We start from the raw sequence: 27,917 nt of genomic DNA on the forward strand, positions 1-27,917 counted from the left end.
TAGAAGCTCAGTTCTTTAACCATTCTTTCTTACTTCTTTAGATGTCAACTGTGGCTCAGTGGGTAGCTCTCTCACCTCTGAGTCAGCAGGTTGTGTGTTCAAATCCCACTCCAGGACTTGAGCAGAAAAATCCAGGCTGACACTCCAATGCAGTACTGAGGGAGTGCTGCACTGTCAAAGGTGCTATCTTTCAGATAAACATTAAACCAAGGCCCCACCTGCCCTCTCAGGTGGCAGTAAAAGATCCCAGGGCACTATCGTCCTGGGGCCAATATTTATCCCTCAGTCAACATCACAAAAACAGAGTACCTGGTCGTTATCACATTGTTGTTTGTGGGAGCTTGCTGTGCACATAATGGCTGCCATGTTTCCTACACTGCACCAGTGACTACACTTCAGAAGTGTCTAATTGGCTGTGAATCACTTTGGGACATCCTAAGGTTATAAATTCAAAGAATTCAATAATGTTGTTCAAGCACAAACTGCCTTGTAGAAATCCAAGATGATTATCTGCAATTAACTAAAGGACAAGTGAGGTCTTGACTGAGATACCAGGAGGTGGGGTGGGGGTTCCAATACTCACTGAGCTCACATACGAATAGCTGGAGGGACAACAATGGGGCCTGACCCCAGTGAGGCATCAAATACCGAAGGTATCGCAGCCATGAATACTGAAACAGAAGGCCATTCAGCCCCTCGAGGCTACTCCATCATTAAGATCATAACTTCATTTGGCCACATTGGCCCCAGATCCCTCAATATCCTTCCTAAAAAAATCTTTCAGTCTCTGGTTTAAAATTATTAATTAACCTAGCATCGACGGCTTTTAGTGGGAGTGAGTTTCACACTTCTACCACCCTTTGTGTGAAGAATTATTTCCTAACTTCTTTGCTGAATGGCCTGGCTCTAATTTTCAAGTTATCTTTAAAGGGCGGTGCAGTGGTTAGCACCGCAGCCTCACAGCTCCAGTGACCCGGGTTCAATTCTGGATACTGCCTGTGCGGAGTTTGCAAGTTCTCCCTGTGACCGTGTGGGTTTTCGCCGGGTGCTCCGGTTTCCTCCCACAGCCAAAGACTTGCAGGTTGCTAGGTAAATTGGCCATTGTCAATTGCCCCTAGTGTAGGTAGGTGGTAGGGAATATGGGATTACTGTAGGGTTAGTATAAATGGGTGGTTCTTGGTCGGCACAGACTCGGTGGGCCGAAGGGCCTGTTTCAGTGCTGTATCTCTAAAATAAAAAAATCTCCCCTTATCCTAAACTTCCCCCCACCAGTGGAAAACGTTTCTCCCAATCCACCCTACCAATTCCTTTCAAAATCCCAAAAACTTCAACCGAATCACCCTTTAACCTTCTATATTCCAGGGAATACAAGCCTAGTTTAATCTCTCCTCATAATCTAACCCTTGGAGACCGAGTAATGTCTGCTAAATCTGTGCTGGACTCCTTCCAACGACAATATATCTTCCTAAGGGACCTGACCCCAGTAAGTTAAAGCCTTAAAAGGAAAGCTACTGTGCATTGGGTTTGGCACGAACCTTCGCTTCTCTCCAAACCAGTCCTTCAGTTTCAGACCTGGCAACTCCATCCAGTTCCCAAAGCTCAGTGTGAGCAACGAGCCCTCCATAGCCTGAAAGATAAACAAGGAATAAACAGTTCAGGTGAGCATGTGAAAGCAGAATGGAGTGACTTCAACATAACAGGATGTGAATGGATACCTGTGAGCACAGCAATGTGTGTAAAACCGAATAGAGGTATATAAGATTATGAAAGGGTTCGATAGGATAGACAAAGAAAATGTTTCCACTTGCAGGTAAGAACAGAACTAGGCACCATAAATATAAGACAGTCACTAATAAATCCAATCGGGAATTCAGGAGAAACGTCTTTACCCAGAGAGTGGTGAGAATGTGGAACTCACTACCACAGGGAGTGGTTGAGGTGAATATAGATACATTTAAGAGGAAGCTGGATAAACACATGGAAAAAGGAATAGAAGGATATGGTGATAGGGTGAGATGAAGAGGGAGTGGGAGGAGGCTCGTGTGAAGCAGAAACACCAGCACAGACATGTTGGGCCTGTTTCTGTGTTGTAAATACCATCTAATATGTGCAAACAGGGTTCACACCAATAGTGAATGAGGAATTATCACAGATACAGACAGCATTGGTTGAGCTTTGCACACTTGATGTCTCTTCCTGCCTCCAATCTTGTATGAGGAGTGATCACTTCAACAAGTTAGCAAAGACAGGACAGCACCACAAGCACAGGCTCTTCCCCAGAGCACAATGACAAAAATAGAACTTTAAAACACAAAAGAGCTTCAAAATCTCTTTTAAAGAAACGTTGCTCCTGTGAGTGCTGAGGAGAAGGAATCAGAGAGTTACTGATCCCAGCACCCTCCCGTTACAGGAATGCACGTCTGAACAGTAACGAATTTAACAAGCCTATATCACTCCCAAATGCATTTATGAGAAATTACACAAAATTAGACAAACACAAATGTCACTGTGATGCTCATGTGATCGGACTCCATTAATTGGAATTATGGATCCAAGTCTTGCTCCAGGATTCGAGCACACAATCTAGTGCCGTCACAAGAGAGTGCTGCACTGTCAGAGGTGCTGAACTTAACAGAAGACACAAGACTAAGGTCCCGTCTCTGGCTGTCCTGATGTTTTAAGTGCATGTTAAAGATATTATGGTATTATTCAAAGAGGAGGGGGTCTCTTGGGCTAATTCCTCACTCACATCATGGTAGTTAGTGGGATCTTGCTGTGCAAAAATGGCTGCTGTACTCACCACAGTGCTTAATGCTCATTATACACAAACAAGGGGATTTAAATTAGCTTGCTGCTGGCAAGAATGACTCTGAACAGGAAAACATTAATAAATCATGGGATTTGTAAGGTACGATGGTCAATTAGAATTTAAACACCTTCATCTCTGGCACGACGGTGGGGCCATTTTGGGTGGCGAATCCAATCGCTGGAATAGCAGCCTGTCTTTACCAGAACAAACCAATTAAGAGCTCATCTCCAGGCTTCCTGACCAATCAGGGATGATGAGCCATTCTGTCAAAGAAAGGATTTCTATCTAAAGGCATCAAGGCATTTTGTGAGAGGCCAACTCCTACATTCCCACTCTCACTCCAACCACGATGGCAGCTCATTGCAACCTTCACTGCGCTGACACATTTAAGTCATGGGGCCTGGCAATTCACCAATTTCCCGAGTTGCCACCACTCCCCTCAGCACTAATACCATCAAGCTCCGAGACTACCAGGAGAAAGGTGGTGGTGTCAGTGGTGGTAACGAAAGCAAGTGGGTGGGTTGTCAGGCTCCATGACCCTGTGGCAGCAGCAGCAACTCCCAACTGCATTAACTGGAGTACTGGCCCTCCTGTCCCTCCACAAAAGCCCCAGTCATTCACCTCTTGAAGGCTGTGGCTCAGTCTGAAGCATGCAGTGAAAAAAAAATATTGCTCTCTTTGTGACGCTTTCCGCCCTCTACAATGGCCTCCTTTCTATTCTGGCGCTGCATAACTACTGGAGGCTGGAAACTGAGACGAGGTCACAGTAAGGCTGGGGCAGCACACAGAAACCCTGCCCAGACCATTCTATTCAACTCCCCATTAATCCTTCCACAAATTACTTTAAATCTCTGCCCCCTGGTTATTAACCTCTCTGCTAATGGAAATAGGTCCTTCCTATCCACTCGATCCAGGCCCCTCATAATTTTATACACCTCAGTTACATCTCCCCTCAGCCACCTCTGTTCCAGAGAAAACAACCCCAGCCGGTCCAATCTTTCCTCGCAGCTAAAATTCTCCATTCCTGGCAACATCCTTGTAAATTTCCTCTGCACCCTCTCTAGTGTGATCACATCTTTCCTGTAATATGGTGTTAGTAATCTAGCTGTGGCCTGACTAATGTCAGTGTCAGTTTGGCTGAGTGGATAGCATCTCTCCTCTGAAGGTTCTGGGTTCAAGACCCACAACAGGACTTCAGCACAAAAATCCAGACTGACACTCCAGTGCGGTACTGAGGGAGTGCTGCACTGTTGAGATTCTGTCTTTTGGATGAGACGTCAAACCGAGGCTCCGCCTGCCCTCTCATGTCCCTTGGCACTATTTGGAAGAGGAGCAGAGAGTTTTCCCCGGTGTCCTGGTCAATGTTTATCCCCCAATAAACATCACTAAACAGATTATCTGGTCATTATCACATTGCAGTTTGTGGGATCTTGCTGTGTGCAAATTGGCTGCTGTGTTTCCTACATTACAACAGTGACTACACTTCAATAATTCACTGACACTTCAAAAATACTTCATTGTGACTGTAAAGCACTTTAGGACGTCCGGTGGCTGTTGTGAAGGGCGCTATATAAATGCAAGTCTTTTTCTTTAATAAAGTTCTGGCATAACCTTCCTGCTCTTATATTCGAGCTAATAAAGGCAAGTATCCCGTATTCCTTCTTAACCACCTCATCTACTTGTCCAGCCAAATTCAGGGATCTGCGGACCTGCTTCCTCTACACTTTTCAGTATCCTACCATTTATTGTGTATTCCTCTTGCCTTGTTTGTCCTCCCCAAATTCTGGTCAAAATTGCTCCCACAACCAACAACATCAAGAAACAGATTAACTGGTCATTTCTCTCACTGGTGTTGTGGGATTATCCTGCTACAGGATGTAATCTAGTACAATATCCTGAGCTTGTCGAGGGACTGGGGGGAATCTCAGAGATGTGGAGGGGCTGGGGGGAATCTCAGAGATGTGGAGGGGCTGGGGGGAATCTCAGAGATGTGGAGGGACTGGGGGGAATCTCAGAGATGTGGAGGGGCTGGGGGGAATCTCAGAGATGTGGAGGGACTGGGGGGAATCTCAGAGATGTGGAGGGGCTGGGGGGAATCTCAGAGATGTGGAGGGGCTGGGGGGAATCTCAGAGATGTGGAGGGGCTGGGGGGAATCTCAGAGATGTGGAGGGGCTGGGGGGAATCTCAGAGATGTGGAGGGGCTGGGGGGAATCTCAGAGATGTGGAGGGGCTGGGGGGAATCTCAGAGATGTGGAGGGGCTGGGGGGAATCTCAGAGATGTGGAGGGGCTGGGGGGAATCTCAGAGATGTGGAGGGACTGGGGGGAATCTCAGAGATGTGGAGGGGCTGGGGGGAATCTCAGATATGTGGAGGGGCTGGGGGGAATCTCAGAGATATGGAGGGGCTGGGGGGAATCTCAGAGATGTGCAGGGGCTGGGGGGAATCTCAGAGATGTGGAGGGACTGGGGGGAATCTCGTCGAGGGGCTGGGGGGAATCTCAGAGATGTCGAGGGACTGGGGGGAATCTCAGAGATGTCGAGGGACTGGGGGGAATCTCATAGATGTGGAGGGGCTGGGGAGAATCTCAGAGATGTGGAGGGGCTGGGGGGAATCTCAGAGATGTCGAGGGGCTGGGGGGAATCTCAGAGATGTGGAGGGACTGGGGGGAATCTCAGAGATGTGGAGGGGCTGGGGGGAATCTCAGAGATGTGGAGGGGCTGGGGGGAATCTCAGAGATGTGGAGGGGCTGGGGGGAATCTCAGAGATGTGGAGGGGCTGGGGGGAATCTCAGAGATGTGGAGGGGCTGGGGGGAATCTCAGAGATGTGGAGGGGCTGCCGAATGTTAACGGCAGCTCATCATAATTTTTGTATTCTGCTTCTCACCCAGCAGCCAGTCAGATTGAGACGGGGAGGGGGAGAGAAGGCGAGGATAGTGGGGGGGTAGAGCATGGCTACCCAACCCGAAGCGACCCGACGACATGTGTCGGGTTCGGGTCACTCTTCGAGGTCCAGCATTCAGGCTCGGGTCAGGTCGGGTCGGACACAGTGACAGCCAGGAAGTCAAGGCAGGAAACACTCCGCACTAGTCTGCAGTGAGTGATTCCATCCAAGGTAGAGCACAATAAAGTTGATTATATTCCGATGGTCGGGTCGGGGCGAGGCGGGAGAAAATGAAAGGACTTGGGCTCTGGTCGGATGTGGTTCTGTCGGGCTCGAGTCGGGTTTCATTTGCAGACCTGAGCAGGCCTTTCGTGAGGGGGGAGGGGGTAGTGGAGGAGGTGGGGAGATGGTGGGGGTGGGAGTAATTTTTATCAGGCTCACAGCGCTGTCTGAGCACATTCACCAGGATGCAAATCACAAATTCAAATTTCCTACTAATCCAGGCCTGGGTTAACCTTTTCAGCACAGGATGAATAATTAATAAAGCCAGTGTGAAGTCCAGGTATCAGCCACTTACATGCCAGGATCCTCCTAGTGACTCTGTGCCCAGGACGAGGTGAGATATGCTCTGCCAAGGCTCCAGTCTCCACCACATGGGAGAAGGATGATCCAGTCCATAGTCACCATCAGGCAGAAGGAGTGTGTCAAAGAGCAGGGCCACAGGATTGGACGACCGACCCTCTAACCCTTCAGAGAGATATTCCAGATCCTGAGGGTAGTTCAAACAGCAATGATTTAGCCATTTTCACAGTCAGGGTGAGCGAGGGTTCAAGAGCAGCTTGAACACATTATTTAAGAGTGCCCTGTCCCAGAGATTGGCTGCAGGAGGATGCAAGGCTTCGTGGGCAGCTTTGTCTCTCTGAAAACAATTGACACCAAGAGTCAGGGTCAGATCATCCGCAGCGAATGAAAGCAGGTGTGCCTGAGGAGGGTCACAGGTCACACGTCAGCCATCACTCCTCGGCTGCATTTGTCACTTTACACACAGTCATCCCCCAATATAAGGGGCAAATTCAGTGATAGAATAGAAAATCCTGTTTCACTGGCCCACGGAGACACGCACTCAAAACAAGACACCTGCTCCAGAACACAGCCTGACCAGCACTGCAGCAGCAGAGTGTTAACCACACCACATACTGACACACAGAATCTCAACGTATCTCCCACACACACAGGCTGTCCTGTAAATCACACACAACAAACTCCCTATACAAAACACACCAGCAACTAAAAACATGCTCTGATTTTCGGTATGGTGTTTGCTCCCTTTACATTATAAAAACTGGATGAACTTTCACTGGTCCCATGATTAGTTTTTGGATTGTGTGTTGAGAGTGGCACATTGTAAGGAAGGCTCCTGTTCAATGTTCAGTGAGCTGTCTGTTGTAAGAAATGAATGAAGAAAGCTGTAAGTCAGGTTTATGGTGTGAGCATTATCCTGACAAGGTGTCTTCACTTATTACACTAAAAAAAAAATCCAAAACCTACAGCACAAAACAGAAATTGACAACATTGTATAAATATTCCAATTGACACCAATGTTTCACTTGCTTTGTGGTGTTGCTGCATTTTCATAAGGCTTTGAGGTTTGGCAGAAGAAATCCTGAATTAGATTAACATTAAAAAGCAATCCACAATCTAACTACAATCATTCCAGGGTGTAGAAACAGCAATGTCAAGTAAAACCAGCAAGGTGAACAGTCAACAACTGGAATCCGGTACTGGAGCAAGGGTTGTGCAGAAGAGAGAGATTCAGGTCTGCATTCACCAACCCCAGGACAACGAGAAACAAGGACCTCCCCAGCAGCCCCTGACACTCACATCTCAGGCTCTCTTGGTCAGATCACTGGACTCGAGTGCAGCTTGCAGACCTCAGTGGCTAGTAACTAAGGCAACGGTATCTTCAACCTGCTCACTAGAGATCCACGTCTCTGACTGTGTCTTTCCTCTGCACCTGAGGGTATTAAATCTTTGCTGGGATTTAATTGCACGGATCTCTCACTCAATCTGTGTTCAAACGCAACACATGACAATGAAAGTTTGCAAACAGTTCACCCACTATCACACCTGGATCTCCAGCAGCAGTCACTGAATAATACAGGAACAGGAGGCGGCCATTCAGCCCCTCGAGCCTGTTACACAGGAACAGGAGGAGGCCATTCAGCCCCTCGAGCATGTTACACAGGAACAGGAGGAGCCCATTCAGCCCCTCGAGCCTGTTACACAGGAACAGGAGGAGCCCATTCAGCCCCTCGAGCCTGTTACACAGGAACAGGAGGAGGCCATTCAGCCCCTCGAGCATGTTACACAGGAACAGGAGGAGCCCATTCAGCCCCTCGAGCCTGTTACACAGGAACAGGAGGAGGCCATTCAGCCCCTCGAGCATGTTACACAGGAACAGGAGGAGCCCATTCAGCCCCTCGAGACTGTTACACAGGAACATGAGGAGGCCATTCAGCTCCTCGAGCATGTTACACAGGAACAGGAGGAGCCCATTCAGCCCCTCGAGCCTGTTACACAGGAACAGGAGGAGCCCATTCAGCCCCTCGAGCCTGTTACACAGGAACAGGAGGAGGCCATTCAGCCCCTCGAGACTGTTACACAGGAACAGGAGGAGCCCATTCAGCCCCTCGAGACTGTTACACAGGAACATGAGGAGGCCATTCAGCTCCTCGAGCATGTTACACAGGAACAGGAGGAGCCCATTCAGCCCCTCGAGCCTGTTACACAGGAACAGGAGGAGCCCATTCAGCCCCTCGAGCCTGTTACACAGGAACAGGAGGAGGCCATTCAGCCCCTCGAGCATGTTACACAGGAACAGGAGGAGCCCATTCAGCCCCTCGAGACTGTTACACAGGAACATGAGGAGGCCATTCAGCTCCTCGAGCATGTTACACAGGAACAGGAGGAGCCCATTCAGCCCCTCGAGCCTGTTACACAGGAACAGGAGGAGCCCATTCAGCCCCTCGAGCCTGTTACACAGGAACAGGAGGAGGCCATTCAGCCCCTCGAGCATGTTACACAGGAACAGGAGGAGCCCATTCAGCCCCTCGAGCCTGTTACACAGGAACAGGAGGAGCCCATTCAGCCCCTCGAGCCTGTTACACAGGAACAGGAGGAGGCCATTCAGCCCCTCGAGACTGTTACACAGGAACAGGAGGAGGCCATTCAGCCCCTCGAGACTGTTACACAGGAACAGGAGGAGGCCATTCAGCCCCTCGAGTATGTTACACAGGAACAGGAGGAGCCCATTCAGCCCCTCGAGACTGTTACACAGGAACATGAGGAGGCCATTCAGCTCCTCGAGCATGTTACACAGGAACAGGAGGAGCCCATTCAGCCCCTCGAGCCTGTTACACAGGAACAGGAGGAGCCCATTCAGCCCCTCGAGACTGTTACACAGGAACATGAGGAGGCCATTCAGCTCCTCGAGCATGTTACACAGGAACAGGAGGAGCCCAATCAGCCCCTCGAGCCTGTTACACAGGAACAGGAGGAGCCCATTCAGCCCCTTGAGACTGTTACACAGGAACAGGAGGAGCCCATTCAGCCCCTCGAGCCTGTTACACAGGAACAGGAGGAGCCCATTCAGCCCCTTGAGACTGTTACACAGGAACAGGAGGAGGCCATTCAGCCCCTCGAGCATGTTACACAGGAACAGGAGGAGCCCATTCAGCCCCTCGAGCCTGTTACACAGGAACAGGAGGAGCCCATTCAGCCCCTCGAGCCTGTTACACAGGAACAGGAGGAGCCCATTCAGCCCCTTGAGACTGTTACACAGGAACAGGAGGAGGCCATTCAGCCCCTCGAGCATGTTACACAGGAACAGGAGGAGCCCATTCAGCCCCTTGAGACTGTTACACAGGAACATGAGGAGGCCATTCAGCCCCTCGAGCATGTTACACAGGAACATGAGGAGCCCATTCAGCCCCTCGAGCCTGTTACACAGGAACAGGAGGAGGCCATTCAGCCCCTCGAGTCTGTTACACAGGAACAGGAGGAGCCCATTCAGCCCCTCAAGACTGTTACACAGGAACAGGAGGAGGCCATTCAGCCTCTCGAGTCTGTTACACAGGAACAGGAGGAGGCCATTCAGCCCCTCGAGCATGTTACACAGGAACAGGAGGAGCCCATTCAGCCCCTCGAGCCTGTTACACAGGAACAGGAGGAGCCCATTCAGCCCCTCGAGCCTGTTACACAGGAACAGGAGGAGGCCATTCAGCCCCTCGAGCCTTTTCCACCATTCAGTTAGATCATGGCTGATCTGTATCTCAATTCCATCTACCCGCCTTGGTTCAGTAACACTTAAAATCCTTAATCAACAAAAATCGATCATTCTCTGTTTAGAAATTTTCAATTGACCCTCAGCATCCAATTTTTTCGGGGGAGAGTTCCAGATTTTCACTCCCCTCTGTGTGAAGAAGTCCTTCCTGACATCACCTCTGAACGGCCTGGCTCTAATTTTAAGATTCTGCCCCCTTGTTCTGGACTCCCCCGAGCAGAGGAAACAGTTCCTCTCCAACGACCTGATCGAATCCTTTAATCAATTAAAACAGCTTTATTAGATCACGCCTTAATCTTTTAAATTTGATGGAATACAAGCCTAGTCTATATAACAAGCAGGAGCAGGAACTCAAAGGCACCAAAGCCAAGACTGCCCTCAGGGCAGAACCTCAGAAACAAAGAGCCCCTCTTGGCCAGCAGATTTGTGTTGTGAGCTCAGTCAGTATCACCCATCCACAGGAGGCTGGCCTGTATTTCACTCCACATCTCAGAGACGAAGGGACATTAACTCTCCCATTCGCACTGCTTCCCTTTTTCATTTCCCACATTAGCCATCCCATGAAGTCATTTGCTAAAGGCTGCATTTGCTGACAATGCAACCACTAGGTGGCGCTGTACTGGCACATGCGCAAATGCAGCCTGTTCCACTGAAACGTCACTGTCTGCGATGTCCAGGCAGCTGCCAGGATTAAAGATGGCGCTGCTCAAATAATCACAGAATGACAAAGTAAACCTATGGCAGCACGCAATAGAAATCTAAAGTACTACACCTCTGACAGTGCTGCAGAATTCTAATTGTTTTCAGTGCCATTCCGCTCTGGCCACTCGCTCCCTGCCCCCTGCTTCCTTCCCGCACCGTGCTGCCCTAAGAAGCAAGGCGATGTAGGAGCACGTGGCAGAGAGGAGGGAAGCGGCGCCACCTCGAGCTAGCATCTGGAGGGATGGGGGAGAGAGCGGATGGCAGGGTAGGGAATAGAGCGGAGCAGCCAGAGAGAGCGGCGGGGTAGTGGGGGGAGAGAGCGGTGGGGTGGGGTGGGGAGGGGTGGGGGGGGGGGGAGAGAGAGCAGTGGGGTAGGGTGGGGGACAGAGCGGCCGGAGAGAGTTGGAGGGGGTGGGGGGAGCAGAGCCGATCAGGTGCGTTGCACGAAGATGTACGCGTTAGGTGATGACGTTTCGGCGCAGGCGCTAACCAGTCCTGGCAAGTCGGAACGCCGCGCACACGCAGAGAGCAGCAGCCCATCTGCGCATGTGTGCATCTTGGCGCAGCCTGATGACATCAGCGGCTGGCTGCGTTGTCAGGAATTACTTTGTTTGCGAATACACCAGCTACTTGCTGAATTAGAGGAAACTTCATGCTGTTTCATTGAGCACTGGGAAGTGGTTTGAGACTGTGTTTGTGTTGCTGATATAGGTGTGTACATTACCTGGTCAACAATTGACAGGTGACGATTCTCTTCCAGTTTGCGCTGTAGAATTGGGTTTGGGTGACTTGCTCCAGGAGATAGGTAGGGCCTGTACCCAGACAGTAGGTAGGACAGGCAGATCCCAGAGGGACCATTTCCTGCAGGATAAATAACATTCATTTGCATAGTTCGAGGCTACACAATCATAGGAAAAGGAGGAGGCCGCTCAGCCCCTCGAGCCTGCTCTGCCATTCAATTCGACTATGGCTGATCTGTTCTTCAACTATATTTACCTGCCCTCGATTCGCTTTCCCAATAAAAATGTATTAATCTCAGTCTTGAAAGCTTTATTGACCTCCAGCATTCACAGCCTTCGGGGTGAGAGTTCTCGATTTCCACTCCCCTTTGTGTGACGAAATGGCAACATTCCATCAGCCTGTTTGATCACTTTTTAGCACTGTCTACAGCAACAAACACCTATATTTATATAGCACCTTTAACATAATAAAACATCCCACAGTGCTTCTTCGGAATGTTATCAAACAAAATTGGACATTGAGGCATTAGAACAGATGACCAAAACCTTGGTATAAGAATGAGGTTTTAAGGAGTGTCTTAACAGAGGCGGAGAGGTTTAGGGAGGGAATTCCAGAGCTTTGGGCCCAGGCAGCTGAAGGCACGGCCGCCAATGGTGGAGCGATGGAAATCAGGGATGCTCAAGAGGCCGGAATTGGAGGTGGGCAGAGATCTCAGAGTTGTGGGGCTGGAGGAAATTACAGATAGGGAGGGGCGAGGCTGTGGAGGGATTGAAAATAAGGATGAGTATTTTAAATTTGAGGCATTGGCAGACCAGGAGTCAATGTAGATCAGCGAGCACAGGCCTGATGGGTGAACCAGGAGTCAATGTAGATCAGCGAGCACAGGGTTGATGGGTGAACCAGGAGTCAATGTAGATCAGCGAGCACAGGCCTGATGGGTGAACCAGGAGTCAATGTAGATCAGCGAGCACAGGGCTGATGGGTGAACCAGGAGTCAATGTAGATCAGCGAGCACAGGGCTGATGGGTGAACCAGGAGTCAATGTAGATCAGCGAGCACAGGGCTGATGGGTGAACCAGGAGTCAATGTAGATCAGCGAGCACAGGCCTGATGGGTGAACCAGGAGTCAATGTAGATCAGCGAGCACAGGGCTGATGGGTGAACCAGGAGTCAATGTAGATCAGCGAGCACAGGGCTGATGGGTGAACCAGGAGTCAATGTAGATCAGCGAGCACAGGCCTGATGGGTGAACCAGGAGTCAATGTAGATCAGCGAGCACAGGGCTGATGGGTGAACCAGGAGTCAATGTAGATCAGCGAGCACAGGGCTGATGGGTGAACCAGGAGTCAATGTAGATCAGCGAGCACAGGGCTGATGGGTGAACCAGGAGTCAATGTAGATCAGCGAGCACAGGGCTGATGGGTGAACGAGTTAGAACAACCTCAAGTTTATGGAAGGTGGAATGTGGGAGGCCGACAAGCAGAGCAGTGGAATAGTCAAGTCTAGAGGTGACAAAGACATGGATGGGCGTTTCAGTAGCAGATTACAGAATCAGAGAATGGTTACAGTACAGAATGAGGCCATTCAGCCCGTTGTTTCCATGTCAGCTCTCTGTAAGTGCAATTCAGCTAGTCCCACCCTGCTGCCCTTTCCCCTTGGCCTTGAACATTTTTTCTCTTGAGATGATTATCGAATTCCCTTTTGAAAGCCTTGATTGAATCTGCCTCCACCACACTGTGCATTCCAGATCCTAACCACTCGCTGCGTAAAAACGTTTTTCCTCATGTCGCCATTGCTTCTTTTGCCAATTATCTTAAATTGGTGTCCTCTGGTTCTCAACCCTTCTGCCAACAAAAACGGTTTTACTCTATCAGCCCAGACCCCTCATGATTTTGAATACCTCTATCAAATCACCTCTCAGCCTTCTCCTCTCCAAGGAAAACAGCCCCAGCTTCTCCAATTTATCCACATAATTGAAGTTCCTCATCCCTGGAACCATTCTTGTAAATCTTTTCTGCCCTCTCTCCAATGCCTTAACATCTTTTCTAAAGTGTGGTGCCCAGAACTGGACACAATACTCCAGTTGAGGCCGAACCAGTGTTTTATAAAAGTTCACCATAACTTCCTTGCTTTTGTACTCTATGCCCCTATTAATGAAACCCAATATCTTGTAAGCTTTATTAATCACTTTCTCAACTTGTCCTGCCACTTTAAAAGATTTGTGTACATATACCCCCAGGTCCCTCTGCTCCTGCACCCCCTTTAGAATTGTACCTTTTATTTTGTATTGTCTCTCCTTATTCTTCCTACCAAAATGAATCACTTCAAAATTCTCTGCATTAAATTTCATCTGCCATGTGTCTGCCCATTTCACCAGCCTGTCTATGTCCTTTTGAAGTCTGTCACTATCCTCCTCACAGTTCACAATATTTCCAAGCTTTGTGTCATCTTCAAATTTTGAAATTGTGCCCTGTGCACCCAGGTCTAGGTCACTAAGAAAGATCAAGAAAAGCAGTCGTCCTAATACAGACCCCTGGGGACCCCCACTATACACCTTCCTCCAGTCCGAGAAAGAACCGTTCACCACGATGCTCTGTGTCCTGTCACTCAGCCAATTTCATATCCATGCTGCTACTGTCTCTTTCGTTCCATTGGCTTCAACTCTGCTGACAATCCTGTTATGTGGCACTTTATCAAATGTCACAACATCAACCGCATTACCCTCATCAACCCTCTCTGCTACCTCCTCAAAAAATTCAATCAAGTTAGTTAAACATGATTGACCCTTAACAAATCTGTGCTGGCTTTCCTTAATTAACCCGCATTTGGCTAAGCGACTGTTAATTTTGTCCCGGATTATTGTTTCTAAAAGCTTTCCCACCACTGAGCTTAAACTGACTGGCCTGTAGTTGTTGGGTTTGTCCTTACACCCTTTCCTTGAGCAAAGGTGTAACAGATGAGCTGAGGCAGAGTCGGGTGATGTTAAGGAGGTGGAAATACACGGCCTTAGTGATGGTGCAGATATGTGGTGGGAAGCTCAGCTCAGGATCAAATAGGACATCAAGGATGCGCACAGTGTGGCTCAGCCTCAGACAGCTGCCGAGAAAGAAATGGAGTCAGTAGCTATGGAACGGAGCTTGTAGCAGATCTTCCAATAGTCAGTTGGAGGAAATTTCTTCTCATTCAGTGCTGGATGTTAGACAAGCAGTGTGACAATTTAGAGACAGTGGAAGGGTTGAGAGAGATAATGGTGAGGTAGAGTTTGGTGTTGTCAGCGTACATGTGGAAACTGTGTGTTTTTGGATGGTGTCGCCGAGGGGCAGCATGTAGATGAGAAATAGGAGGGTCCAAGGATAGATCCTTGGGGAACACCAGAGGTAACAGTGTGGGATCAGGAAGATATAGGTTTAAATGATTTGTGTAACTGGACTCCCAAATCTCTGCTTTTCTACAGATAATAGTTTCTCACCACTTAAGCCCAAAGTGGATGGTCTCACATTTCCCAACACTGCACCTACTTTTGTCCACTCACTTAATTTGTCTGTCCCTCTAATTTATCATCATCTGCAAACTTGGATAAACAACTCTCTTCGTTCATCCAAGCCATTAATAAATATGGTGTAAAGTTGAGGCCCTAGAACTGATTCCCGGGGAACAATATTTATCACATTGCACCAGACTGCCTGCCCTTTATCCCCACTCTCCATTTCCTAGCTCATAAGCAACTTCCAAGCCAAGTCAACAGGCTTTTCCTACAATGGTGGGGTCCATTTCACTCCCCATGATGGGGAAAGGGTGGCCATCTCTCTCCCAGAGGACCCCTCCTCACTTAATGCAGCCCAAACAACTCAGGCTTGGGTTGGCAAGGAAACAAGGCTTGAAGATCCCAAACGTGCACACGGGATACTGCCCAAGTTCAACTAGCTAAACCCAAAGTTCCCCAGCACAGTGCGCTGGGCAGCCTCGCATTGCTCAGTCAGGCACTGGCTGTACATTCATTTGGAGCCCAGTGGGAGGAATCCCGGTGATGCACGGGTTAATTCCTCTCCACACACAACATGAACGTACCTACGATGAGGACAGGGAGAGTCAGCGACCCATCCTTGGGTAGCAACTTCTTTTCCAGCGGTGGCATCATGGCTGGGCTGTAACTGACCCGTTCAGGTTGAACTTGCGCTGACTTATCACGGACACTCTTTCTGGTGACGACTTGACGTAAAACTGTGGGAAAAAAAATAAAAAGATCTGTTTAAGAGTAAAAAAAGTAGACGGCAAAACAAACATTTGTGAAGATGTGACAGTTCAACACTCCCTTGTATGTTTCCAGTTGTTGATGACATTTACATAGATTTACAACACAGAAACAGGCCATTCGGCCCACCAGTTCCATGCCGGTATGTATGCTCCATATGAGCCTCCTCTCAGCTCTATCTCATCGCACTATATCCTTCTATTCCTTTCTCCCTCATGTGTTCATCCAGCTGTATCCATACTATTCACCTCAACCACTCCCCGTGGTAGTGAGTTCCACATTCTCAGCACTCTCTGGGTAAAGAAGTTTCTCCTGAATTCCCAATTGGATTTTTTAGTGACTATCTTATATTTATATTTTAGTGACTATTTTATATATATATTTATGGTTCTGGTCTTGCCCACAAGTGAAAACATTTTCTCTATGAAAGGGTTTGACTGGCTAGATACAAACTTAAAGACCTTTATCAGGTCACCCTTCAGCTTTACAGCTCTGGTTACGTTGTAGTTTTATTTAATAAAGTAAATATTTTCCCTTTTTCCCTCCAATTATTCTGCCCCCATGCTTCCAGATACGCAGGAGCCTGAAGAATGCAGAGGGGACACCCACCAACTCAGCTCCTGCCCAGACTTTCTCCAATCACAGCTCTACACGATCCACTTCATCACCTGAAGGAAGCAACTGGATAAATATGCGATTCTTAATGAGAATGAAACAAAACTCTTGCAATTTATCTATCCGTGTACGGTTTTACTGCACTCTAGCTAGCTCCCTGCATAAATACCTGCTTCCCCTCAGCACAGAGCCATGCTGACCTATGATATTCCAGCTGTATCTCTGCACTCCACTATTCCAATACTGTCCTGATTGACCTCCCATTATCCATCCTCCGAAAACTTGGCTACACCACGTCCCATTCACCCTTTACCCGCTGTTCTTGCTCACCTACACTGGCTTTCACTCCCCCAATGACAACAATCTAAAATTCTTATCCTCATATTTAAATCCCTCTGTCACCTCCTCCTGCCCTGGCACTCTGTCCAACCAGACCCCTGCTCCTCCCATCTCTATCCTCCTGTCCACCATCGGGGACTGTGTTTTCAGCCATACAAGTGTCACACTCCCGAAACCCCTCTACCCCTCTCTACTCCTTCAAAACCCTCCTTAAAACTCACCTCTCTGATTCAGCTTTTGGTTGTTCCTCCTAATATCTCCTTTGACTCAGTCGCTGTGAAATGCCTGGGGATGTTATTCTACAGAAATGTTTTATAAAAATAGGCATTGCAGCTGTTTCAATGTTAATCCAGGTTCCCACCCATCGATTCAGAGGAAGATGAAAGAACCAGGTGTCAGGAAACATTGCAGAGGAAGGTAAGGCATCCTGGCATAGAGCGTTCAATCTAAACGAGCAAAAAATGGGTCTTTCACACACGCAATTGGTAAAACCTCGGCGTGTTTCTTTACATTGATAGCACCATGACTGAGGGCAGGAACACGGCAGGATTGAGAATTAGGGGCAAGGAGGAGAGGGAAAGGAAAATCACCCATGCAACTCCGGAGATCGTTCTGCTATAACCAAACTGGATACACACAAGACCATAAGAAACAGGAGCAGTAGGCCATTCAGCCCCTCAAGCCTGCCTGGCTATTCAATAAGATCATGGCTGTACAATCGCACCAACTCTCACCAAGTCACTGTGACACTGTGGGCTTGTGGTATCACTTACATCTGACACACGGAGTGAACAATTACCGGTTTGTGCTGGTAGTGACAGACCATTCTGCTCTCACCCTGCTCCATGCAAATACAGAACACTAAATGATCACCAGAAACAAACAGTCACAACCATTAACAGTTGAGCTCCCACTTCATATCCAAATCTACGCAGTCCGGTGCAGAGTCACAGACTGATTCGTCTCCTGTTCTGAACAGAGGGACTCAGAGAACAATAGTTCATCCCTATTACTATCCCGGTTTAACACAACAAGGACTGAGGGTCAACCCTCACTCCTTCTAGTGTGTATGCCTCCCTACTCGGCTGGTTTACCAAACGTTTCCCCGGAGAACTATAATGGAATAGCTCTTGTTGTCGAGGTTTCACTTGCACTGGCCGTGAACAGGAGTAAGTACCTACCACAAAAATTTCATCACTGTCCACATTAACCCTTCGAGTACTTTCCAGAAGGCATTTGATAAGGTGCCACATCAAAGGTGACTGCAGAAAGTAAAAGGTATGGTGTAGGGGGTAACATTTTGGCATGGATAGAAGATTGTCTAGCTAACAGGAAACAGAGAGTAGGCATAAATAGGTGATTTTCTGGTTATAGAGTTGGCAAGATGTAACGAGTGGTGTGCCACAGGGATCTGTGCTGGGACCTCAACCTTTTATAATTTATATCAATGACTTGGATGAAGGGAGCGAAGGTATGGTTGCCAAATTTGCGGATGACACAAAGATAGATAGGAAAATAACTTGTGAAGAGGACATAAGGAGACTACAAAAGAGATACAGATAGGTTAAGTGAGTGGGCAAAGACCTGGCAAATGGAGTATAATGTGGGAAAGTGGGAAATTGTCCATTTTGGCAGAAAGAAAAAAGATGCATATTATCAAAATGGTGAGAGATTGCAGAGCTCTGAGTTGCAGAGGGATCTGGGTGTCCTAGTGCACGAATCGCAAAAGGTTAGTGTGCAGGTTCAGCAAGTAATTAAGAAAGCTAATAGAATGTTATCGTTTATTGCGAGGGGAATTGAATACAAAAGTAGGGAGGTTTTGCTTCAGCTATACAGGGCATTGGTGAGACCACATCTGGAGTACTGTGTACAGTACTGGTCTCCTTATTTAAGGAAGGATGTAACTGCGTTGGAGGCAGTATAGAGAAGATTTACTAGACTAATACCTGGAATGGGCGGGTTGTCTTATGAGGAAAGATTGGACAGGCTAGGCTTGTATCCACTGGAGTTTAGAAGAGTAAGAGGTGACTTGAATGAAACATAAAATACTGAGGGGTATTGACAGGGTGGATGTGGAAAGGATGTTTCCCCTTGTGGGAGGATCTAGAACAAGGGGTCACTGTTTAAAAATAAGGGGTCACCCATTTAAGACAAAGATGAGGAGATGTTTTTTCTCTCAGAGGGTCATGAGTCTTTGGAATTCTCTTCCTCAGCTTGACTGTAGCAGAGGTGCGAGAGCGAGCAAACAGCTGGGAAGTCAATTTCAGTGGAAGTTTAGAAGTTAATTCCCTTTTGTTTTCGGAGGACCAGGGGACTGCTGGGTAAGTAAAAACTATATATTTGGGTGCTTTAAAATCTCTTTCTTTTAGTTTTGGCGACTGCAGCTTGACTGTAGCGGAGGTGCGAGAGCGAGCAAACAGCTGGGAAGTCAATTTCAGTGGAAGTTTAGAAGTTAATTCCCTTTTGTTTTCGGAGGACCGGGGACTGCTGGGTAAGTAGAAACTATATATTTGTGTGGTGGCTGTTCCCGAGACACTACACGTGTAGTGTCTCCCACCCACTCTCCTCCTCTAACCAAAAAAAAAGGACTCTGGTGTGTTGATAAGGTAAGCTTTTTATTTAAGAAGTTCTGTCCGTTGGATTGCTAACCTAACAAGTTCTGACATTTTTTTTTTGGTTTTTCAGTAGATTTGTTGGGAATTTAGAATAGTGGGAATGGAAGTTAAGGCAGTTGAATGTTCCTCCTGCAGAATGTGGGAGGTAAGGGTCGCCAAGAGTGTCCCTGCTGACTGCATCTGCGGGAAGTGCACCCAACTCCAGCTCCTCGAGAACCGCGTTAGGGAACTGGAGCTGGAGCTGGATGAACTTCGGATCATTCGGGAGGCGGAGGGGGTTATTGAGAGGAGTTATGGGGAGGTAGTCACACCTCAGGTAAAAGAAGTAGGTAGATGGGTTACCGTCAGGGGAAGGAGAGGGAACCAGCAGGCAGTGCAGGGATCCCCTGTGGCCGTTTCCCTCAACAACAGGTATACCGTTTTGGATACTGTTGGGGGGGACGACTTACCAGGGGTAAGCAATGGGGTACAGGTCTCTGGCACAGAGTCTGTCCCTGTTGCTCAGAAGGGAAAGGGGAAGAGGAGCAGAGCATTAGTCATTGGGGACTCCATAGTTAGGGGAACAGATAGGAGGTTCTGTGGGAACGAGAGAGACTCACGGTTGGTATGTTGCCTCCCAGGTGCCAGGGTTCGTGATGTCTCGGATCGTGTTTTTGGGATCCTTAAGGGGGAGGGGGGAGCAGCCCCAAGTCGTGGTCCACATAGGCACCAACGACATAGGTAGGAAGAGAGATGGGGATTTAAGACAGAAATTCAGGGAGCTAGGGTGGAAGCTTAGAGCGAGAACAAACAGAGTTGTTATCTCTGGGTTGTTGCCCGTGCCACGTGATAGCGAAGAGAGGAATAGGGAGAGAGAGGAGTTGAACACGTGGCTGCAGGGATGGTGCAGGAGGGAGGGTTTTGGTTTCCTGGATAATTGGGGCTCTTTCTGGGGTAGGTGGGACCTCTACAAACAGGATGGTCTTCACCTGAACCAGAGGGGTACCAATATCCTGGGGGGGAGATTTGCTAGTGCTCTTCGGGGGGGTTTAAACTAATTCAGCAGGGGGATGGGAACCTAAATTGTAGTTCCAGTGTACAGGATGTTGAGAGTAGTGAGGTCAGGGATAAGGTTACAAGGACGCAAGAGGGCACTGGCAAGCAAGAACCTGGTTTAAAGTGTGTCTACTTCAAAGCCAGGAGCATCCGGAATAAGGTGGGTGAGCTTGCAGCATGGGTTGGTACCTGGGATCTCGATGTAGTGGCCATTTCGGAGACATGGGGAGAGCAGGGGCAGGAATGGATGTTGCAGGTTCCGGGATTTAGATTTCAGTAAGAACAGAGAAGAGGGTAAAAGAGGGGGGGGTGTGGCATTGTTAATCAAGGAGAGTATTACAGCGACAGAAAGGACGTTTGAGGACTCGTCTACTGAGGTAGTATGGGCCGAGGTTAGAAACAGGAGAGGAGAGGTCACCCTGTTGGGAGTCTTCTATAGACCTCCGAATAGTTCCAGAGATGTAGAGGAAAGGATAGCGAAGATGATTCTCGACAGGGGCGAGAGTAACAGGGTAGTTGTTATGGGGGACTTTAACTTTCCAAATATCGACTGGAAATACTATAGTTCGAGTACTTTAGATGGGTCAGTTTTTGTCCAGTGTGTGCAGGAGGGTTTTCTGACACAGTATGTAGACAGGCCAACCAGGGGCGATGCCACATTGGATTTGGTACTGGGTAATGAACCCGGCCAGGTGTTAGATTTAGATGTAGGTGAGCACTTTGGTGATAGTGATCACAATTCGGTTAGGTTTACCTTAGCGATGGGCAGGGACAGGTATATACCGCAGGGCAAGAATTAAAGCTGGGGGAAAGGAAATTATGATGCGATTAGGCAAGATTTAGGATGCGTAGGATGGGGAAGGAAACTGCAGGGGATGGGAACAATCGAAATGTGGAGCTTATTCAAGGAGCAGCTACTGCGTGTCCTTGATAAGTATGTACCTGTCAGGCAGGGAGGAAGTTGTCGAGCGAGGGAGCCGTGGTTTACTAAAGAAGTTGAAGCGCTTGTCAAGAGGAAGAAGAAGGCTTATGTTAGGATGAGACGTGAAGGCTCAGTTAGGGCGCTTGAGAGTTACAAGCTAGCCAGGAAGGATCTAAAGGGAGAGCTAAGAAGAACAAGGAGAGGACACGAGAAGTCATTGGCGGATAGGATCAAGGAAAACCCTAAGGCTTTCTATAGGTATATCAGGAATAAAAGAATGACTAGAGTTAGATTAGGGCCAATCAAGGATAGTAGTGGGAAGTTGTGTGTGGAATCAGAGGAGATAGGGGAAGTGTTAAATGAATATTTTGCGTCAGTATTTACAGTAGAGAAAGAAAATGTTGTCGAGGAGAATACTGAGATTCAGGCTACTAGGCTAGATGGGATTGAGGTTCACAAGGAGGAGGTGTTAGCAATTTTGGAAAGTGTGAAAATAGATAAGTCCCCTGGGCCAGATGGGATTTATCCTAGGATTCTCTGGGAAGCTAGGGAGGAGATTGCAGAGCCTTTGTCCTTGATCTTTATGTCGTCATTGTCGACAGGAATAGTGCCGGAAGACTGGAGGATAGCAAATGTTGTCCCCTTGTTCAAGAAGGGGAGTAGAGACAGCCCTGGTAATTATAGACCTGTGAGCCTTACTTCGGTTGTGGGTAAAATGTTGGAAAAGGTTATAAGAGACAGGATTTATAATCATCTTGAAAAGAATAAGTTCATTAGCGATAGTCAGCACGGTTTTGTGACGGGTAGGTCGTGCCTCACAAACCTTATTGAGTTTTTCGAGAAGGTGACCAAACAGGTGGATGAGGGTAAAGCAGTGGATGTGGTGTATATGGATTTCAGTAAGGCGTTTGATAAGGTTCCCCACGGTAGGCTATTGCAGAAAATACGGAAGTATGGGGTTGAAGGTGATTTAGAGCTTTGGATCAGAAATTGGCTAGCTGAAAGAAGACAGAGGGTGGTGGTTGATGGCAAATGTTCATCCTGGAGTATAGTTTCTAGTGGTGTACCGCAAGGATCTGTTTTGGGGCCACTGCTGTTTGTCATTTTTATAAATGACCTGGAAGAGGGTGTAGAAGGGTGGGTTAGTAAATTTGCGGATGACACTAAGGTCGGTGGAGTTGTGGATAGTGCCGAAGGATGTTTTGGGATCCAGAGGGACATAGATAGGCTGCAGAGCTGGGCTGAGAGATGGCAAATGGAGTTTAATGCGGAAAAGTGCGAGGTGATTCACTTTGGAAGGAGTAACAGGAATGCAGAGTACTGGGCTAATGGGAAGATTCTTGGTAGTGTAGATGAACAGAGAGATCTTGGTGTCCAGGTGCATAAATCCCTGAAGGTTGCTACCCAGGTTAATAGGGCTGTTAAGAAGGCATAAGGTGTGTTAGCTTTTATTAGTAGGGGGATCGAGTTTCGGAGCCACGAGGTCATGCTGCAGCTGTACAAAACTCTGGTGAGACCGCACCTGGAGTATTGCGTGCAGTTCTGGTCACCGCATTATAGGAAGGATGTGGAAGCTATTAGAATTAGAATTAGAACATTACAGCGCAGTACAGGCCCTTCGGCCCTCGATATTGCGCCGACCTGTGAAACCATCTGACCGACATTATTCCATTTTCATCCATATGTCTATCCAATGACCACTTAAATGCCCTTAAAGTTGGCGAGTCTACTACTGTTGCAGGCAGGGCGTTCCACGCCTCTACTACTCTCTGAGTAAAGAAACTACCTCTCACATCTGTCCTATATCTATCACCCCTCAACTTAAAGCTATGTCCCCTCGTGTTTGCCATCACCATCCGAGGAAAAAGACTCTCACTATCCACCCTATCCAACCCTCTGATTATCTTATATGTCTCTATTAAGTCACCTCTCCTCCTCTTTCTCTCCAACGAAAACAACCTCAAGTCCCTCAGCCTTTCCTCGTAAGACCTTCCCTCAATACCAGGCAACATCCTAGTTAATCTCCTCTGCACCCTTTCCATAGCTTCCACATCTTTCTTATAATGCGGTGACCAGAACTGCACGCAATACTCCAGGTGCGGTCTCACTAGAGTTTTGTACAGCTGCAGCATGACATCGTGGCTCCGAAACTCGACCCCCCTACTAATAAAAGCTAACACACCATATGCCTTCTTAACAGCCCTATTAACCTGGGTAGCAACCTTCAGGGATTTATGCACCTGGACACCAAGATCTCTCTGTTCATCTACACTACCAAGAATCTTCCCATTAGCCCAGTACTCTGCATTCCTGTTACTCCTTCCAAAGTGAATCACCTCGCACTTTTCCGCATTAAACTCCATTTGCCATCTCTCAGCCCAGCTCTGCAGCCTATCTATGTCCCTCTGTACCCCACAACATCCTTCGGCACTATCCACAACTCCACCGACCTTCGTGTCATCCGCAAATTTACTAACCCACCCTTCTACACCCTCTTCCAGGTCATTTATAAAAATGACAAACAGCAGTGGCCCCAAAACAGATCCTTGCGGTACACCACTAGTAACTAAACTCCAGGATGAACATTTGCCATCAACCACCACCCTCTGTCTTCTTTCAGCTAGCCAATTTCTGATCCAAAGCTCTAAATCACCTTCAACCCCATACTTCCGTATTTTCTGCAATAGCCTACCATGGGGAACCTTATCAAACGCCTTACTGAAATCCATATACACCACATCCACTGCTTTACCCTCATCCACCTGTTTGGTCACCTTCTCGAAAAACTCAATAAGGTTTGTGAGGCACGACCTACCCGTCACAAAACCGTGCTGACTATCGCTAATGAACTTATTCTTTTCAAGATGATTATAAATCCTGTCTCTTATAACCTTTTCCAACATTTTACCCACAACCGAAGTAAGGCTCACAGGTCTATAATTACCAGGGCTGTCTCTACTCCCCTTCTTGAACAAGGGGACAACATTTGCTATCCTCCAGTCTTCCGGCACTATTCCTGTCGACAATGACGACATAAAGATCAAGGACAAAGTCTCTGCAATCTCCTCCCTAGCTTCCCAGAGAATCCTAGGATAAATCCCATCTGGCCCAGGGGACTTATCTATTTTCACACTTTCCAAAATTGATAACACCTCCTCCTTGTGAACCTTAATCCCGTCAAGCCTAGTAGCCTGAATCTCAGTATTCTCCTCGACAACATTTTCTTTCTCTACTGTAAATACTGACGCAAAATATTCATTTAACACTTCCCCTATCTCCTCTGATTCCCTATGGAAAGGGTGCAGAGGAGATTTACTAGGATGTTGCCTGGTATGGAGGGAAGGTCTTACGAGGAAAGGCTAAGGGACTTGAGGTTGTTTTCGTTGGAGAGAAGGCGGAGGAGAGGTGACTTAATAGAGACATATAAGATAATCAGAGGGTTAGATAGGGTGGATAGTGAGAGTCTTTTTCCTCGGATGGTGATGGCAAACACGAGGGGACATAGCTTTAAGTTGAGGGGTGATAGATATAGGACAGATGTCAGAGGTAGTTACTTTACTCAGAGAGTAGTAGGGGCGTGGAACGCCCTGCCTGCAGCAGTAGTAGACTCGCCAACTTTAAGGGCATTTAAGTGGTCATTGGATAGACATATGGATGAAAATGGAATAGTGTAGGTCAGATGGTTTCACAGGTCGGCGCAACATCGAGGGCCGAAGGGCCTGTACTGCGCTGTAATGTTCTAATTCTAATTCTAAAAAGGCAGTGGAAGCAGAATCTTTGAATATTTTTAAGACAGAGGTAGATAGATTTTTGATAAGCAAGGGGGTGAAAGGTTATCGGGGGCAGGCGGGAATGTGGAGTTGAGGTTACAATCAGATCAGCCGTGATCCTATTGATGGTGGAGCAGGCTCGAGGGGCCGAGTGGCCTACTCCTGCTCCTAATTCACATGTTCGTGTGTATGCTCATGCTGCAGCTCGGCATAAAACTCCGGGAGCCATGGGAGTGTATCAGAGCCGCATCACACCACAATCAGACAGGAGAGAAAACAAAATTATACATCACTAATTTTCAGGTATTATTGTTCCTGCAGCAACTGTGCTGATGGTTTAATGAACCATGACTGCACCTCAGGTATTTTAAGCCATCGTGGACACTGAGCACCTGCTGCTGGAACATGTGCTTACTTGTAATATTAATTAGAAGATATAATGGGATCAATATTTTTATTATCTTTCGGAATTCTCATCAAAATCAGCAACTGAAATCGCAGAAAGACTTGCCTTTATATAGCGCCTTTCATGATCTCAGAATGTCCCAAGTGTTTCACAGCCAATGAACTACTTTGAAATGTAGTCACAGAGGAAATGCGTCGGCCAATTTGCAGACAGCAAGATTCCACAAATAGCTATTCTTCAGATAGTGCCACGGATTCTTTTACACCCACCTGAGAGGGCAGACGGGGCCTTTGTTTAATATATCAGAAAGGAAGCCTCTTTGGCAGTTTTTTTTCTACGCTCCCTCAGAACGAACCCTCCGACAGTGCAGCACTCCCTCAGTACTGACCCTCCGACAGTGCGGCACTCCCTCAGTACTGACCCTCCGACAGTGCGGCACTCCCTCAGTACTGACCCTCCGACAGTGCAGCACTCCCTCAGTACTGACCCTCCGACAGTGCAGCCCTTCCTCAGCACCGGCCCTCCGACAGTGCAGCCCTCCCTCAGTACTGACCCTCTGACAGTGCAGCCCTCCCTCAGAACTGACCCTCTGACAGTGCAGCCCTCCCTCAGAACTGACCCTCCAGCCCTCCCTCAGTACTGACGCTTCGACAGTGCAGCGTCCCCTCAGTACTGACCCTCCGACAGTGCAGTGCTCCCTCAGTAGTGACCCCTCCGACAGTGCAGCATCCCCGCAGTACAGCCCAGAGGGTCTGCCTGGTGATGTGTGTGCCCGGACTCCCTAAATCTGTTTTCTCCTGTAGTTTCTAATTTCTCACCAAGCAGCTTCTTGGCTCTGAACAGGATATCTGGTCCGTTAACCTCTCCCACCCATTTTACACCAGAACCATGTTCACATCAAAGTCAATTGTAAGTAATATCGGGGGCTGATGGTGCCAAATCAGCCTTGGGGGAATCTGATTCCGTCACAGCTCCCTCGGGTAGCTTTGCTTATATTCATCCCCAACATAGTCTATGCTTTGCCTTCAGCAGATCCCCAGCTGTAGTATCACATTAGACATTCCCTGAAACCACAAAGCCATTTACGCTTTGCTTTTCATGGGACAGCAGCTGAATGCTGCACAGGCCAATTGACAATTCGATCTTAATCCCCTACCTGATAATGTGGGCAGAACACACGACAGACTCTGCTGAGTAGCTGAGAAGGATGATTGACTCTAGCAGCTGTGCCTGAACACTCTGACTCAATCATCTAGTGTTTCGTCTTAAAGACGCACTAACCAGTTCCAACTCACCAAGTGACACTAAGTAGCTTAAAAAGGAAAATGTTGAACTGTTTATTTCCAGAGATGAGCTGGAAAAAAAGGAAAAAGGTTCGATGTTCCCGATTCACAAACATTCCAGTTTGCTGAGCTAAGTTCCCAATGTAGCCGTGCCCAATTGTACGGAGAACCATGTCCCTTTAGAGATGGATTCCAAACAATGCAGTGTTTATGCAACACTTGATAATGCACATAGCTCCGTGTACAGTTTGTACGAACTATCAGATACACAATATGACCAGGAACGCAAGGGAGGCAAATAAGGGATGAATTTTTATATTCATTCTTGGGACGTGAGCGTCACTGGCAGGGTTAGCATTTATTGCTCATCCCTGTGCAACTGAGTGGTTTGCTGGACCATTTCAGAGGGCGGTTAAGAGTCAACCACATTGCTGTGGGTTTGGAGTCACATGTCGGCCAGACTAGGTAAGGACAGCAGATTTCTTTCCCTAAAGGACATTAGTGAAACCAGATGGGTTTTTACAACATCCAACTCTTACACAGACCAGCTTTTTCAAAATCTGAATTCAAATTCTCAATTTGCTTGGATTAAATCAGGGATTTAAACTCATCATCAATTATAATAGCCACGATGGTTTACTAGTCCAGGAACAGACCCACGACAACACTGCAGTCGACAATGTGAAGCAAGGTCCATCTTGACTTTATCCATGAATGCACATTGCCTGCACTAACCCATGAAAAACATATTCCTGGGGTCTGAGGCAGTGGTGGAAACCTGTTGGCAGGAATCCAAACATGGAGTTGCAAGAAAGATGGGCAATTTCCCAATCAGATCAATAATCTGCCTTCAATTCCACAGGCCACTGAACAAGGTTCTGGTCTCCATATTATAAAAATATCAGGGCATCAGAGAAGGTGCAAAAGAGATTTACTGGAATGATACGGAACCAAGAGGTTAAAGCTATCAGGAAAGATTGAGCAGACTGGGCTCCTTCTCAAGAAAAGAGAAGGCTGATGAGTGATCTGATTGAGGGAAGGGTTTAACAAGGTCATCAAAGGAAAGATGTTTCCACTTTTAGGTGACCAAGAGCTAGAGTCCATAAATATAAGATAATCCCTGATAAATCCAATCGGGAATTCAGGAGAAACCTCTTTACCCAGAGAGTGGTGAGAATGTGGAACTCGTTACCACAGGGAGTGG

General features: G+C 47.8%; 2 protein-coding genes across 2 annotated transcripts in view; one reads left to right on the forward strand and one right to left on the reverse strand.

Moving 5' to 3' along the window:
- Positions 1-27,917, forward strand: part of LOC137378417 (uncharacterized) — a 576,275-nt gene that overhangs the window by 435,955 nt on the left and 112,403 nt on the right. The window lies entirely within an intron of this gene.
- osgn1 (oxidative stress induced growth inhibitor 1) overlaps positions 1-27,917 on the reverse strand; it is a 98,461-nt gene that overhangs the window by 7,340 nt on the left and 63,204 nt on the right. The window contains 4 exon segments of the mRNA XM_068048735.1: positions 1,536-1,627; positions 6,269-6,460; positions 11,460-11,596; positions 15,545-15,697. Coding sequence (XP_067904836.1) covers positions 1,536-1,627; positions 6,269-6,460; positions 11,460-11,596; positions 15,545-15,697 — 574 coding nt within the window.

This window comes from Heterodontus francisci, chromosome 16, assembly GCF_036365525.1.
Source record: "Heterodontus francisci isolate sHetFra1 chromosome 16, sHetFra1.hap1, whole genome shotgun sequence".
Lineage (NCBI taxonomy): Eukaryota > Metazoa > Chordata > Chondrichthyes > Heterodontiformes > Heterodontidae > Heterodontus > Heterodontus francisci.